General features: G+C 36.1%; 2 protein-coding genes across 4 annotated transcripts in view; both read left to right on the top strand.

Moving 5' to 3' along the window:
* Nucleotides 1–4,265, top strand: part of ldlrap1b (low density lipoprotein receptor adaptor protein 1b) — a 45,958-nt gene extending 41,693 nt beyond the window's left edge. For all 3 annotated transcript variants that reach the window (XM_077196898.1, XM_077196899.1, XM_077196900.1), the window contains one exon: nt 2,781–4,265. In XM_077196898.1, coding sequence (XP_077053013.1) covers nt 2,781–2,910 — 130 coding nt within the window. In that variant the 3' untranslated portion in view covers nt 2,911–4,265. The remainder of the gene's footprint in view (nt 1–2,780) is intronic.
* Nucleotides 4,266–5,044: 779 nt separating this feature from the next.
* On the top strand, nt 5,045–15,446 carry kop (askopos). Its single transcript, XM_077196864.1, has 5 exons — nt 5,045–5,168; nt 5,427–6,246; nt 9,323–9,470; nt 9,984–10,083; nt 15,068–15,446. Exons 2-5 carry the CDS (start codon nt 5,500–5,502, stop codon nt 15,192–15,194), a joined length of 1,122 nt encoding a protein of 373 aa, XP_077052979.1. The 5' UTR covers nt 5,045–5,168; nt 5,427–5,499; the 3' UTR covers nt 15,195–15,446.
* The last annotated feature ends 763 nt before the right edge of the window (nt 15,447–16,209 follow it).

Below are 16,209 nucleotides of genomic sequence, written 5' to 3'. Positions count from 1 at the left end.
AGTCTGGGTAGACGCTGTATTGGAAGAAGTTGTTCACTCATAAATTAACTTAAACTTACTCTCATTATTTATCACCTTTATGTTATTATTTTATCAGTAGAACAACATACACTGCCAATCAAAAGTTTGACTTTTGTAAGATTTTTTTTCCAGCAGGAATGCATTAAATTGATCAAAAGTGACAATAATAGGTTTATAATGTATAAAAAATTCTATTTGTTCTTTTGAACTTTCTAGTCTTCAAAGAATTCAAAAAAATAAGAGTAAGCATCACTGTTTGCACAAAAATATGAAGCAGCACAACTGTTTTCAACATTGACAATAATCAGAAATGTTTATTGAGAAGCAAATCATCATATTAGAATGATTTCTGAAGGATCATGTGACACTGAAGACTGGAGTAATGATGCTGAAAATTCACCTTTGATTACAGGAATAAATTACATTTTAAAATACATTACAATAGAAAACAGTTATTTGAAACTGTAATAATATTTCACAATATGACACAATATTTCTGATCAAATTAATGCAGCCTTGGTGAGCATGAGACTTGAAAACATATAAAAGGCGTCTACTATATTTAGGGTAGTAAAGAACAAAAAGACAACTGGCATATTTTGTGCAACCTATGAAATATTCTTGACCTCTGCCTAGGGATGGGAATCAAACGATTCTGTTTGCGATTCCAATTCCACTTTATGATTCCATTAGTGATTCCTTAGAGAAAGCAGAAGTTCTAAAAGAATAATAGCTGTTTTATACTTGAAGTACTTACAAAACTCTGTTGTGAACGTGTGAATCTTTAACTGATTCAAACTGAGAACTCAAGGCTGATTTGAGTCTTTATGACAGATTCATTACAAAGACTCATAAAATAATCAGTTCCCAAACCAGACTGTGTGTGTGGGCATTTCGTCTATTTATGTACTATTATTTCACAGTGCCCAGCCTTTCTTTCTCATCTTATTAAATCATAAATAAAAATAACAAGAACTTGTTCCTGATTCCTAACCCTAAATACGAAGCATTTATACTCCCACCATATTATTTTAGTACTATTTATATACTTTTTTTAAAAAGACATTCATTATTTTTTTAATTAGCATTTATTTATATTTATTTTCATTTTGGATTTTGTTTTAGTTTGTTTTATTGATTTTGTTGTATTTTGTCATTTGTATTTAGTCTTATATATTTTTTATTTATTTATTTATTTAAGCTTTAATTTTATTTTGAGTTTTAAGTTTGTGAAGTGATTTTAGTACTTCAATTTAAACTTATTTTAATATAGTTAGTAGCCATAGCAACAGTTCTAATTTTTTAAAGGATAGTTCACCCAAAAAATGAAAATTCTGTCATTAATTACTCACCCTCATGTCATTCCAACCCCGTTGACTTGAATTCATCTTCAGAACAGATATTTTTAATGAAATCTTAGAGCTTTCTGTCCCTCCATTGACAGCTAAGGAACTACCACTTTCAACAATCCCCAGAAAGGCAGTGAAGACATCATTAAAGGAATCCATGTGACTGCAGTGGTTTAACTTTAATTTTATGAAGTAACGCGAGTACTTTGTTTGCAAAAAACTAACACATTTTAACGCTTTATTTACAAAATATGAATCTTTTCCAATGCAAATTCACTCAACAACGTCTGCTCTCGCGTCAGCGCAACACGCATGCGTCGTGGTGCTCTCGTGAACGTGCGTTGAAGATTAAAGGCCCACTGAAGTGCTTTGAAACGCGCAGGATTATTCAATGTGTTGACGTAATTTCCACTGAAACAGGAAGACAGAATGAGACGTATATCATTCTGTGTAGAATTCAAATGGGTCCGATACGTTTTCTGGTCTGCTGCCACTCGAGCTTATGATGCGCTCTGTGCTGTCGTGTCTCTTGACCGGAGGTAACGTGGAACCAGACTTCATTCACCCCAATGGAAAGCATATTTATTCCTTCTGAATCGCTCCTTATCCCCTATATAGTGCACTGTGTGCCATTCACCATATAGAATTGTGTGAACAAGTGACCGATTTCAGCCGCAGCTTCAGTGTCAATTTATAATGTAAGAGGCGGAGTTTCAGATAGGGAGCATTTGATTGGACAGAAAGTCTGATGAGAAACTGAATTGCAGAGTGATGTCATCAAAATCGTTGATCCATATTGCCAGAAGTGAGAGACTGTTTTGAACGCTAAAATCTTCTAAATGCGAATTTTGTTAGTTTTGGAGCACACTAGCTTATAGATAACAGTAAGGCTAACATATTCACACAAAAAGCCAAAAATTTTGATTACTTGGTGACTTTAATATTTTGTAAATAAAGCGCTAAATTATATTGTTTTTTTGCACAAACAACAACAACACTTGCGTCACTTCATGAAATTGAGGTTAAACCACTGGAGTCACATGCATTGCTTCAATTAGGCTATGTCTTTATGTGATGTTGTGTTAACGTGAACTAACCCTTTAAGTTTTTCATTTAATGTTTATATTTTGATGTCAGCTTTATTTCAATTTCAACGAAAACTAATATTTTTTTGTTTAAAAAATCTTATTTATTATGACATACGTTATCTTGCTCTTTAAATAACGAGGAACTCTAGATCAGGGAGAAATTGCCATGCATATTTAAAGTGTTGTTTCTGTTTTGCATATGTTTTCCCTAGTCTCTACAGCTCCTAACACGATCTGTTCTGCACCGCTACTGATGTTTCCTGCCTTGTGTTTTCGGTTTGATTCTGTCTCTCACGCGTTTCTGTCTGTGTTTTCCCCCAAGACTCGCTGAGTCTCGCACTAACCCCCAGGTGCTGGACATTGGGGTAAACCCTCAGGACTTCAACCCTGAAGAGTGCTTGTCGCCCAGCAACTGGGACAAAGCCGAAGCCGACGACGCGTTCGGATTCTGATCGACGCTTCGCGAGAGGAACGAGCTGATGTAACGTCACAAAGGGATCGAGTTCGCGGTAGCTCGTCACACTGGCGCCCTCTGGTGGCCGTCACTGATACCGCGTTTTAGTTTGGCAAACTGAACTTCAACAAAAGCACAGACCAAAGCAATACAGTATATATTTTTATTATTATTATTTTCCCCAAAGTATTTTAAGTACATTTATATTTTCTGTTACTTCCTATAAGTTACTTTTATTTTCTTTATTTTTTTTTAAATGTACGTGTACGAATATAAAGATTATGATAATAACACTGTAAAAAGTGATCAGTTTTACTTAACATAAATAATGGAGTAAACCCATTGTCTTAGAATTACTGTAAATAAACTTAATGCTTAATTGACAAAATTAAGTTATGTGAACTTGACGATTCCACATTACTTAATTTTTTTATTAAGCATGAATTTTATTTCACTTTTTACAGTGAACTTATTATTATTATTCATATTTTAATGGATTTGATTGCTGAGGCTAGCTTTGCGATTCTATGCAGTCGAATGTCAGAATGTAAATTGAGATTTATATGCATACTAAAGAGTTAAATGTCATGTTTGAGGTTTGTGTGGAGTGGGATTGTTTTTTTAATGCTCTGAAGTGGTGAAGTTTTTGTGTATGCAAGTTGTCTGCCCTCATAAAAAAACAAGATTAATGAAAAATGACTAAACGAACGTTACAGCATACAAATAGGAGAAGGCAGGGTATTTATATGAGACAATTTTATCTTTTTCTATGAAAATGTATTTTTGCACTCCTCTCTGCATCTATTTCTAAACCTCATCATTTAATTTCTGCTTATGCCTTTTGAAACATATTTCTGCTATTGGTTATTCTTCATTAGGTTATCCTTACTACCCATCCAATAAAATACTGTGGAAGACTCATACTGTAATATCATGGTATTATAAGGACTTTGAAGAGATCTGGGTATTATCATCATGGTAGTGTCGAAATAAAGCAAAATTTGATTTATGTGTTTTTTTTTTTAACAGAAACACCAATTTTGTAACGTTACATGTATTCCTCTGCCCAAAAAATTTACCTGAATTTGTTTGACTGCACACCAATATACTATTTTCTCATCAACTTAAACACTTGCTTATGTTGAAATATAAACATCATAAATGAGCAACAAACTGATATTTAACTCTGTGGATTTGATTGTTTGAGATAAAAATGCAGTTGGTTCTTTTATGGTTTACATTGATGCTTGTGTTTGTATTTAGTCTTCTTAACGGTAAATTATAACACCTTAGTGTTAGTTTCTGTTGGCATTAATCATTTGATGTTCATGAATTAAAACTGTGATAAAAGTGTTTTGTGTTTATTACTGTTTTGACATAACTCCCTCTAGTGGTGAGATTAATGCACTGCTGTTATGTTGTGGACCTTAAAAGGTAGAGTGGTAATTAATGCGAGTCCAAGTAATTATTTTTAAATAAAGGTTTCAATTCAGTGGCTAATAAAGTTGGCCATTAATTCAAAGAGGGTGTCATCACGTAGTTTTCTCGAGCCGTTAATTAAAATTCATAACAGATTGTATTTGATTGAGCACCAATCACTTCACAACTAATTTAATATAAAAAATATAAAAAAGTCTTCTCTGCAATTGTGAAAGAACCATAGACTGTAAGGATAGATTGCAAGATGTAAAAAAAAATGACAACCCACTTTCAAGCGAAGCGCTCACTTACCAACGTCTGCCTTTCAGCCAATCACTGTCCGACCTTTGCGTTACGTCATTAATAATTATGAGTTCCACGTTTGCACCAGTAGGATTAATACATTCAGATTATTGTATTGTATTTATATATTGTGAGGGTTATTATCTTCACTTATGTATATATGTATACTATTTTGAATATTGTGAAAGTGAATACTTTCAGCCAATCATTACGGACCTCGCATCACGTAATTAACATTCATGAGTTCCCCGTTTTCACCAGTATGATGATTAAAATCAGATGATTATATTTTTTATATAAATATATATATTTTAAATTTCCTTCACGTATATTTATTTACTATTTTGAATAATCTGGAAGTGAATAAAATTCAAAAAAATAAAAAATCACATGTTCTGAGTGTCTAACCAATCAAGACGAAGTGCGAGTGAGAGGTTAAAAATATCAGGTGTAACCGCGCTGTGCAAGTTGGTGATGGATGAAACTCTACGGCAGACTAAATAACAATTTCCAAAACAGAAGATTCATCGACAGGTACAATTTTAAAGTTGTAATCCTCACTTAATAGTTAACTTTCAAGTAGCATTTGAGTGTTTTAACAACTTATAGCATGCGCGTGGCACACATTTCGCCCAAAGAAAAAAAAGAAACGGTGATCGGTTGCTTTCAAGTCTCTCGTGCACATAAGTTTTCTATCTATTTGAAACAAGTAGTTTCAGACTAGAGTCAATGTCATGAACATCTGTTTGACGTGATCATTAACGTTATTCAATAAACATTATTCTTTCTTAGGTTCATGCACTTTCCTGCTTTGATAAAACTGACCAGACAGCACTTCTTCCTCTTCCAATCTTGAATAATAACAATGTTTAATGGAGATTCCCATTTTCACTTAAAACCATTATCAGTATATTCACATTTGGTGTGCTCTAAGCAGCAGTACAATGCCAACAGCCCTGTTTACAACATTCAAGTACACATTTCAAATAATGAATCCAGAGCACAGAAGAGGCGCCTTGATGATTCAAGTCTTGATGAGATCTGCGAGACCCCCCTAAAAAGGCAGCGCATCACTAGAACATGCTCCCAAGATCTTGGATATTGTTCTTTGAACTTCCCGTCCGGATCGCAGGGATCCACACCTCTACAGCCACTAATAATAACTAAGGACGTCACACCACCTCGGTCAAAGGTCAATCAATCTGTGACCCCTGTGGTGTCCACCCCTCTGTCCAAATGCAAAGAGAACCATAAAGATCGAGACCGGGAGAGTCTTCCCTCCCCGATACCAGTTCTGAAATGGGACAGAGAGGTTTCGTCTGCTGAGATAAAACTGTGTGCATTCCTGAACTTCGATGCTTGCGGTTCTGTTCCTTTTGTTGGCTCTCTGGGAACTGGGAAGGGTGAGATCAGGGAGGTCTCGCAGAACGATTTTATCTCACTTCATGAATCAAAGTCTCAAAGCTCGCCCCCAGAATCAGCTGTCCCATTGAAAGAGGAAGAAGAGCTGTTATCGGTCAGTCAGCAGGCAGAGCCCGAGGCGTCGGACAGAGGGCGGAATGAAGAAAGTGCCTCAGATACGTTTGAAAGCACGCTGCCCCTTCAGGTCCAGGTTTGAGCTCCATCTTTTATATATTTGTAGCCTTTTCACTGGTTTCTGTCATTATTTACTGTCCCTGATGTTGTTTCAGACATGTTGCTTTTATTTAGCCCATGATGGAACATAAAAAGAGAATATTTGAACAATCTTAAAGCTGCTTTTTCCAATTACAGTTTATATTGGCGGCATCTGGAAAGCTAATCAAACCCTTAAAAATATATGGTAACACTTAATATGGTTCCATTAGTTAAATTAGTAACTTGAACTAGCAATGAAACATACTTTGGTGTTAATTTCAACATTTACTAATACATTATTAAAATCAAACGTTTTCTGTCAATATTAATTAGCTAATGGATCTGAGCGAACATGAACTAACAATGAACGGTTATATTTTTTATTAAATAATGGCATAAAATATGAATAAATACTATAACAATTGTATTGCTCATTGTTAATGTTAACTAAAAGTACATTATTCTAAAGGGTTACCAAATGTACCATATCCTTATGAAGCCTTATGAAGGAACAGACCAAATTGAAATCAGTATTCACAGTCTTTCCCTCGGCTGCAGCTCTCAAATCTCATTCTTGAATATACATACTCATATTCAAAGTCAAGTCACATTGATGGATATAGTGCTTTATGAAATACAGATTATTTCACAGCAGCTTCACAGTAATACACAAGAAAATATTCTTATTCGGAAATTCTTATGTTATGCGTATGACACCCAACTTTATCTGTCTGCCAAACACACCGGTTCTTTTCCTCCACCGTCTTTGTCCAGCTGTTTATCTGAAATTAAAGATTGTCTTTCAGCTAACTTATTGAAGGTAAATGGCAACAAAACTGAGGCTCTGCTTGTTGGCACTAGATTTATGTCTAAATCTAACTGTTTTTCTTTGAACATTGACAATACTGCAATCTGTCCTTCATCACAGGTTAAAAAGTTTGGGTCTCATCATGGATGGCACACTATCCTTTGAAGCTCAAATGAATAATATCACACGGATTGCATACTTCCACTTGCGTAATATTAACTGTCTCCGTTCTTTTCTTTCAAGTAATAATACTGCAGTTCTTATTCACGCACTAGTCACTTCACGTATAGACTACTGTACTGCTCTTCTCACAAGTATTCCCTCCAAACTGTTACATAAGCTTCAGTCTGTTCATAACTCTGCAGCTCGTGTTCTCTCTAGAACACCTTATACTGAGCACATTTCTCCAGTTCTTCAGCAATTGCACTGGCTTCCAGTAAAGTATAGAGTTGAATTCAAAATCTTGCTACTTACAAGACACTTCATAATCTTGCTCCACAATACCTTACTCAACTTCTCCATGCTTACACTCCTTCACGAGCTCTCAGATCTTCATCTTCAATTTCTCTTGTGGTACCTCGGATTCGACTTATTACCATGTGTGCCAGATCTTTTAGTTATGCTCTCCCCCCGCCTATGGTACTCTCTTCCCATTGATGTTCGCAATAGCGAGTGCTTGTTGACTTTTAAAACGCGCCTTAAGACATATCTTTTTGTACAGGCTTTTTTATAATAAGTTTTATTGAGACTTTACTGCACTTAATCTGTATGTGACTTGTTTGTTGTGTGTTTTGTTATATGCAGTGACCTGTATATTGCTTGTGAAGTGACCTTGGGTGTTATGAAAGGCGCCATTAAATAAAAAATAAAATAAAAATGCCTTATAAAATGACACTAATAGAGCAAAGTTCAATTAAAAAGTTGTATACAATAGTATAATTATTCAGCTTAGTTTAGTTCGGTGTTGATTCCCTTTAGTTCTATAAACATGTCAGTGTTGCAATCAAATAATCGAAAGGGAATACTGACAAAAATGCCAATCTCTAGTCACTATAAACTCTCGTTGTATGCAGAAGAGCTGCGTAAAGTATCTTCAGAGTAGGTCTGCACGATATTGAAGAAAAGTGCGATATGCGATACGATAAATAGTGTGTAAAATAAACTTAAATTATCTTTAAAATATATTTAAAACTATATAAGCTACATACATGTTTCACATTATTTTTCTGACAAGAAAACATCCCTTTAACTTCTGACAGTGACCAGAAGTGTTTTACTGTTGCATAAGAAGTGTTATTTTAACATCAGTGTAAAGCACGGGGTTTAGGGTTTCAGGAAAGCCTACATTAGTTTTATTTAACAACAGAAACTAAATAATCAAATGTAAAAATAAAAACACTGCTTCGTTTTCACTGTATGAATTAAATTTACATTTTACATTTATTCATTTTGCAGACGCTTTTATCCAATTCGACAAATGAGAACCATAGAAGCAGTTAAACTAACAGTAGGACAACAATACGTAAGTGCTATAACCCCTCTCAGTTTAACTTTAGTGCATTTTTTTTTTATAGAATAGAAGAGAAGAGAAAGTGTAAGCATTACTGAATCAAGTGCTGCCGAAAAAGATATTTAGCAGTTTCTTGAAAGTGGCTACTGACTCGGAAGCTCTGGTTGAGTTAGGCAGATCATTCCACCAACAGGGAACAGTCATGGTAAAGGTCAGAGAAAGAGATTTTGTGCCTCTTTGAGATGGTACCACAAGACGACATTCGCTAGCAGAGCGCAAGTTTCTGGATGGCACGTAAGTCTGAAGTAATGAGTTTAGGTAAGAGGGAGCAGTGCCAGTGGTTGTTCTGTAGGCAAACGTCAGTGCCTTGAATTTAATGCGAGCGGCAACTGGCAACCAGTGCAATTTTGTGAGGAGAAGAGTGACGTGTGCTCTCTTTTGCTCATTAAAGACTACTCTTGCTGCAATAAAATATATACTGATTCTTATTAAAGCTACAAAAGTTATTCAGCCAAGAGCAATGACTGATTTTCTCTGTCTTTTGTACATGACCCCATTTATTGCAAGCTGTTAAGATATGCATATCGCGATATATATATATATATATACATTTTCAATATTTCAATAATTTTGATATATTGTGCAGCCCTACTTCAGAGTGTATAAAATAATGACAGAATTGCCATGAACAGATGTTACTCATGAGCAATGTGTTGTACTACTTTTCCAACTGCTTTTTTGCCCACTGAGCAGGTGAAATCTAAAGTGGTGGTTCCGGACAACACGAAGACCACCTGCAAACCAGTGGTGTTGTATAGTGAAGCGGAGTGGGAGAGAAACAAGAGAACATATGTGGACTTGGTGAAGAGACACATGAAAGAGCAGAACGGAGCAGCAAACGGTATCACGCTTTACCAAACTATCATTCATATCTGTGTTTTTCCAGGTGTGTACCAAACCTGTAGAAATAATAGAGTTCTGCAGGAATGATGTTTTTGTAGGCCAAAACCTGGACACATTAGCATTTTGTTTCCATCATCCGAAAGTCAATGAATGGATTAAATGCATGAAATAAGGTATATGGTTACTTCTTGACAGCCTTGTCGTGTTTACACTCACTCTCTTGCAAACTATTCTCACTCAAACTTCAAAGATCTAAAATTTGAAATAAAGATTTAATTAGTTTTTGGAAGCTTAATGGTGGTGATGTTGAAGTCATGCGACCGTGCTGTAATTCATTTATGCGTAGCTTAACTAAGTGTTTTGATATTATAACAGCATGCTTTCCACTGCAGAAAGATGAATGTGATATGATGGATACTGTTGATTTGTGTGTGTGTGTGTGTGTGTGTGTGTGTGTGTGTGTGTGTGTGTGTGTGTGTGTGTGTGTGTGTGTGTGTGTGTGTGTTGGCAGGTGCGATCACTGAGCTTCATTCTTTGATGAACTCCATTGCTAATCGGAAAACTGGAAGGAACGACCCACACTGGCAACACCCTTCAGATCTCACTCGCAAGTAAATGTCACAAAATCTGTCACGAACATGTTACACCCCAATATCAAAAGAGGTTATTTTGAAAATAGAAAATGCAGCCTTTTTAAAATACATAAATATAATAATAGGAAAATAAATAAAGGAATAAAATACTTTATAAATACAATAAAACCATTTTTAATTATATTTAGTTCTAAATTTATTTTATTAGGGAACGAGCACCAATGGTGTGAATTCGAAACATGCATGTAATGTCCCAATACCTACAAAAATAAGTCTCATGGAGCAAAATCCTAAAGCAGAAGTCCGCCATTTTGAATTTCCTCTCTGATTTTTTCTAAAAACTCCTCCTTGAGTTTTAATTGGATCATCTTCAAATTTGCTTAGTGTAATCATAAGGACTTTGCGATGCTACATTACGAAATTCTTGAGTTTTTGTCGAAGGGCGTGTCCCTGGCAGCGTGAGACAATTTTGTTTCGCCATGAAACAGGAAATTGCTGTAACTCAAACATGCACTGTCCAATCTGCCCCAAACTTCACATGTTTGATAAGAGTCCTTGCCTGAAGACATCTACATGCCAAAATTTTGTTATAGTCAAAGCGCCACCAGCTGCCAGCAGGAAGTGTGGCAAAGTCAAATGACTTTGACATTGGGTGCTTCTCAATATCCCTCCTCGTCTCCTCGCTCCTCTGTCCTCCATCCTATGACCCGGAAACCAATCAAGCACAGCCATCTTGAAGGACATCTCAATTCTCTAATTGCACTTCGAGGAGTCGAGGAGTGAGGAGGCTTTCAGAGGAGTCATGAGCGAGGATACACAGGTGTATCCTATGCGGAAGTGTTTTATTGACTAAACGTGACGCACGTATAAATTCTCCCCCTTCACATCGGTCACAATAATTTGAATTTATACTTTACCCTTGCTGTTTATATAAACTACACATCTCACATATTTAACAGGGTATCTTGCTTTATTATTATTCAACTTCAACAACATAAGGGCAGATGCTTTGAGCGCTGCTGATGACGCAGTGAAGTGATGCTTGAGTGATCAAGTATTCCAATGTATAAAAAAAGATTTCATTCGATTCCTCCGTCCTCACTTTCTTTCCTTGCGTCCTTCCCTCACAACCTACAGGGGGAGGAGCTGAGACGCTAGGAAAGGAAGCGAGGAAAGGAAACGATGCACAAATAAGAAATGAGAACCACCCATAGTCCTCCTATATTTACCTAATTAAATGCAGATTGCCCATCGTGCTCTGTTTTCCTAAAGCCACCGGGTGACACGGGTGCAAGGGCCATTTCATCGCTGCTTGCAGCTTTAATTACTTTTTATAACTTTCTGTATTTTATTTGTACATATAACTTTTTTTAATCTTTTTTTTTTCTTTTTATTTATTCATTCATTCATCTATTTTTATATTTGTTTTTTCCCCACATTTCTTTATTTCAGTATTTCTTTATTTAGAAATGTTTCACTTTTAGAGTGTTAACTTTTCATTGAAAATGGTTTGCATTGAAATTTTTCATGACAATAAAGCAAATTTTTTGCATAACAAAAGAATGAACCTCATTGGTTCTTGTAGAACAGTGGTTCTCAACCTTTTTTGGGCCAGCGCCCCCTATCCATTATCCAGGTCCCTTACCGCCCGCACACCCCCCCACCAACCACCACCAACAAAAAAGGGCTAAATGGCTTTATTGATTGTATGCTGATTATCTTTTTTTTTTTATAACAATATGATGTATTATTCACGTCCTTATTTTCTTTTTATTATTATTATTAAATCCATAACTTTTTGTATTTAAAATGTACAACATTTATGTAATGAGCGAGGACATCATGAATCCATTTTCCAAACCGTGTTTGTCTTATCCTGAAACTCTAGGGTACACCTATAGTAAGTGTTTATATTAGGACTGTTTAAGGGCCGCGCCGCTTTCTTCTTGTTTCCACAAGCGCTTGCGCTCCCGTAGCATCTGTCGTTGCTATGCAACCATGAACTGTGCCAGAGACAATTTATATAGAGACATGCCACTTATCCAATCCTCAATACAACTATATAGGGAAAACCCGTAACACCAAAGATGGCGGTTGTATACACATGTCCCGCCCCTCCCCCTGGAAAGCCAATCGTCTGCTTTTAACATTCAAGCCGGGAAACATTTAAGCCTATCGTCTGGTTCCACTGACACATGCGCATAGTTGAGGTTTGCGACGGGAAAATACATTACCGTTTGAAAAGGCGGCAGATTTGATATGCAGTGTATGTGTGCGTTGTGTAAATATCAGACATCCCAAGTGTCTACCGCATATTGATAGCGGCTCCCTGATGGCCGCAAATTAGTTCAAATCTCCCGGAATCTACTGTAGAGCGAGCGAGCAAGAGCTCACACATACTGTGCTTCAAGCCGTGTAGCACGCGCACGTCAGAGAGGGAGAGAACCCTTGCGCATGCGCAGTAAAAGTATAACCTGTGGGGGAAAAGGCGTTTTATACCTTATTTTGGGGCAAAGTCATCAAACTTTTTCAGCGATTTTATCATATTTTAATGCTGTTTCTATACATGCAGTTTTTATGTCCCGGTGACCAGTGAAAGTGCAGTTCTGACTCTCTGCCCATTCATTTTAGATAGGAGCCTGGTCTTGTTAGTCCGAAATAGCTGCCCGGAGGCGTTGCCAAGATGGCGGCCGAGTGGCATGACTTGCCTAAAAGGACTTTGACTGCGCTCTCCATGACATGATGACGAGGAAGTATCAGCAAAGGATTAATTGATTTCTAGCCCTTGCATTAGCTTTACTACAAGATATATTATGGAGATGAGAAATAAAAACCCGCCCTGTACACTGATCAGCTTTATTCATGTGATCAGCTGTTTGGCCGAGCTTTGGGTGTTGCGGAAAGGCCGAAGCTGATCTGTTGATTTTTGTCACATGACCAGCTGTGCGCTTGTGGTATTCTGAAAAGTTGAGATGTTTGAGGAGATAAGGAGGTAAAAGGGTGTTGTTTTACACAACCATTGAGGATTTTAACCAAAGTATGTTACAAACTTTACACGAAGACCCTAAAGAAACATACCAACTTGTGGAAAATGGGCATCCGATGACCCTTTAAAGGGATAGTTCACCCAAAAATGAAAATTCTGTCAGTAATTATTCACCCTCATGTTGTTCCAACCCCGTAAGACCTTCTTTCATCTTCGGAACACAAATTCCGAGACTACCTTTTTTCGTCGGACCAAATTTCCTCTGTTTGGTCCGGACCGTGGTCCGGGGTAGGTTTCACACCTGTAATCTTGATTCAGAAAAGTCAGAAAGTCCGGACCAAACAAGGTAGGTGTGAAAGGGCCCTAAGTGACTACAGTGGCTCAATCTTAAGTTTTATCAAGCGACGAGAATACTTTTTGTTCGCAAAAACAAACAAAAATAACGACTTTATTTCAACTATTCATTTCCTTCTTGTTGGGCATCTAGTCAGTTAACTTAGTGTGATTGCGTAGAGTTACGTCACACGTAAGCTCACTATTGACCGACGCTGGTCTCGCGTGTGATGTACAACACAGAAGCACAAACGCTATTATACTAGTGAACTGACTCGAGGCCCACAGAGAAGGAAATGAATAGTTGATTTAAAGTTTTTATTTTGGGGGGGTTTTTCCCCACAAAAAGTATTCTCGTCGTTTGATAAACTTAAGATTGAGCCACTGTAGTCACTTGGACTATTTTAACGATGTCTTTAATAACTTTTCGGGGCTGGCAAGTGTCAATCCCTGAAGAAGCCTATGGAGGAGTGATCCAGCTCTCAGATTTCATCAAAAATATCTTAATTTGTGTTCCGAAGATGAACGAAGGTCTTACGGGGTTGGAACAACATAATGGTGAGTAAATACTGACAGAATTTTCGTTTTTGGATGATCTATCCCTTTAAGTATTGAATGTTTAGCTTCTTGATTTAGTCTTTGTAGCCAGATTTTATTTTTTTATCATCATTTCATATATTATCTTACCAACATATTCTTTTCAAGAAGTGCCCACTTAGACTGGAAGAGACCATCTGATGTAAAGTGACCAGCCTCAGTTAATTTTGTTTTTGTGTATTAATGCAGTTCCTCCACTAGGGGGAGCCTTGAAACTCTGCTAAAATGTGCAACCTGAGGCTGTTCTATTTGAATGGAAATCAATAGAGAAGCACCATATTTAATTTTTGACAGGAATGAAAATGTGGCTGTGAGATATATAAATATCAGAAAAACTAAAATAATAAACTTTTATTATAGAAGGTAATAGTTAAAACAATCAACTTTGTGATTTAGAAACTCTGTTCATCCATGACTAATAACTCACAGGTAGTATCACAAAAAGAAATCAACGCAGCATATACAGTTTTGATTTGATTTATTAGACAGCATAATAGTGAAAAATACACTCAAATAAAGTTTAACAAAAAACTTGTTTCCGTTGTGGTCCTTGATGTAAAGCACAACTTCACTCCTAGAGACAGGTTATCCTGGCACTGCATACTGATTATACTTACAACGCTACAATAAGAACATGCATTATCAAAATGTACATCATACTTAAACATCCTCCCAAAAACATGAATACAAATTAATCACTAAAACAACTTATCAAATAGCCAACTTTTGACTTTCATACTAAAACCAACCGTATTTGACATACTCTTTATATCCAGAGGCAGCTTATTCCATTCCTGGACCCCTCAGTATTTTCAAAAGACCTCCGACCGTACATTGTTTTAAAACGACATAATGTAATATCAATTAGACTCTGCCTGGTATTATGTGTTTCTCACTTACCCTAGAGATATACATATTAAAATACAAAGGAGCCCTTTTATTAATTATCTTGTGTACCATCTTTAATTTAAAGTTCAGCTTATGAATATTTAGTTAGGTGTGGGTGGAGTGAAACCTGCAGTTTCCCAATTCTACAGTCTTCCTGTAGTCATTGTGTTATTTTTTTTCTTCTCCATTTGTTTGTAGGAATTACTGTAAGTCGCGTCTCAAAGGTCCATCAGTCTCCCTTGACGAGTGGCAGAAAAGAAACCTTCTTGCCTATCGACGCTTTGTTAATGTGCCAGACATTTTCCACAGAAGCCCAATGCTCTGATTGATTATTTGTTTTTATTGTTATATATATTTGTTGTATTTGTTTTTCATATATTTGCTCTTTGTCCTTGTAATAAAGGTGAGGATCATTGGTTCATGCTGCTGGTTAGTTGCTCACTGAGAAGTCGGATCTGCTTTTGTGTGTTTATTTGTGATTTCACAGTGTGTGGTGTGTGTTTGTACTGCATGTGTCATCTGGTGTTTGGCTAATTATCTATCTATATGTCTATACATATATATATTGATATAAGTGTGTGTGAATTTGCATGATCTGTATTCTCAGTTGAGTTTAGTCCTTTACCTCAGCCAGCACTTATTCACCTTGGTATTTACAGCCAATATAGTTTGTTTCAATAGCTAGACAAATTTGTCTAATTTACTAAAGCTGAATGTTTGATTCATTTCCTTTTCCCCCTTGTACAGTACATTCAGTTAAATGGTTGTACATAATTCATTTTGCTTTGTCGAGAGAAAACATTTCTTTAGCTTTTATGTGAAGAATTGCAATTCCATTTTTTAGCATTAAATGCATATAAATGGCCATATAGATAAGATTTTATATTTTGTAAGCAGGAAAATGTCCTTCCTTAGAGAAACAATGATGTTCGACTGAATGTTGTGATCTTTCGATTGGTTTTTGTTCATTTGTTACATTGCTTACAGTTTTATAACCTTTATACATTTAAATAAAATAAAAATATTACTTTATTTGTCTGTCTGTCTCTCTACTCTTAGCATTAATCCTGCTCAGTCCGGTTTACACACACTCAAACTGAACCCTGGTGTATATAGACATGTCGTTTTAACGTCCATCATTTTAAACATTTGTTGAAAGTACATTTAATTTTTATTTTTACAAAATAGGAATGACTGCACCTTTAATGACTGCTACAGTTCAAACCTATCAACATTGGTAAATGTTAAATATAAATATTATCTATAAATCAATGCTTCTGATAAATCGTTTTGGTCCTTTTTGTTCCTAAATTTACCTTGTTAGACATTTCTGAATGTTT

This window comes from Siphateles boraxobius, unplaced genomic scaffold (assembly GCF_051911475.1).
Source record: "Siphateles boraxobius isolate OS27281-9 unplaced genomic scaffold, OSU_SipBor_1 37, whole genome shotgun sequence".
Taxonomy (NCBI): Eukaryota; Metazoa; Chordata; class Actinopteri; order Cypriniformes; family Leuciscidae; genus Siphateles; species Siphateles boraxobius.
Note: the sequence above shows the minus strand (reverse complement) of the source record. Positions and strands in the feature narration are given on the sequence as shown.

Excerpts from the sequence above, each read along its gene's own strand:
- kop (XM_077196864.1), top strand. The coding sequence starts at position 5,500 with ATGTTTAATGGAGATTCCCATTTTCACTTAAAACCATTATCAGTATAT. Across the intron at positions 9,471-9,983 it reads GCAGAACGGAGCAGCAAACG|GTGCGATCACTGAGCTTCAT; the intron begins GTATCACGCTTT and ends GTGTGTTGGCAG. Across the intron at positions 10,084-15,067 it reads CCTTCAGATCTCACTCGCAA|GAATTACTGTAAGTCGCGTC; the intron begins GTAAATGTCACA and ends ATTTGTTTGTAG.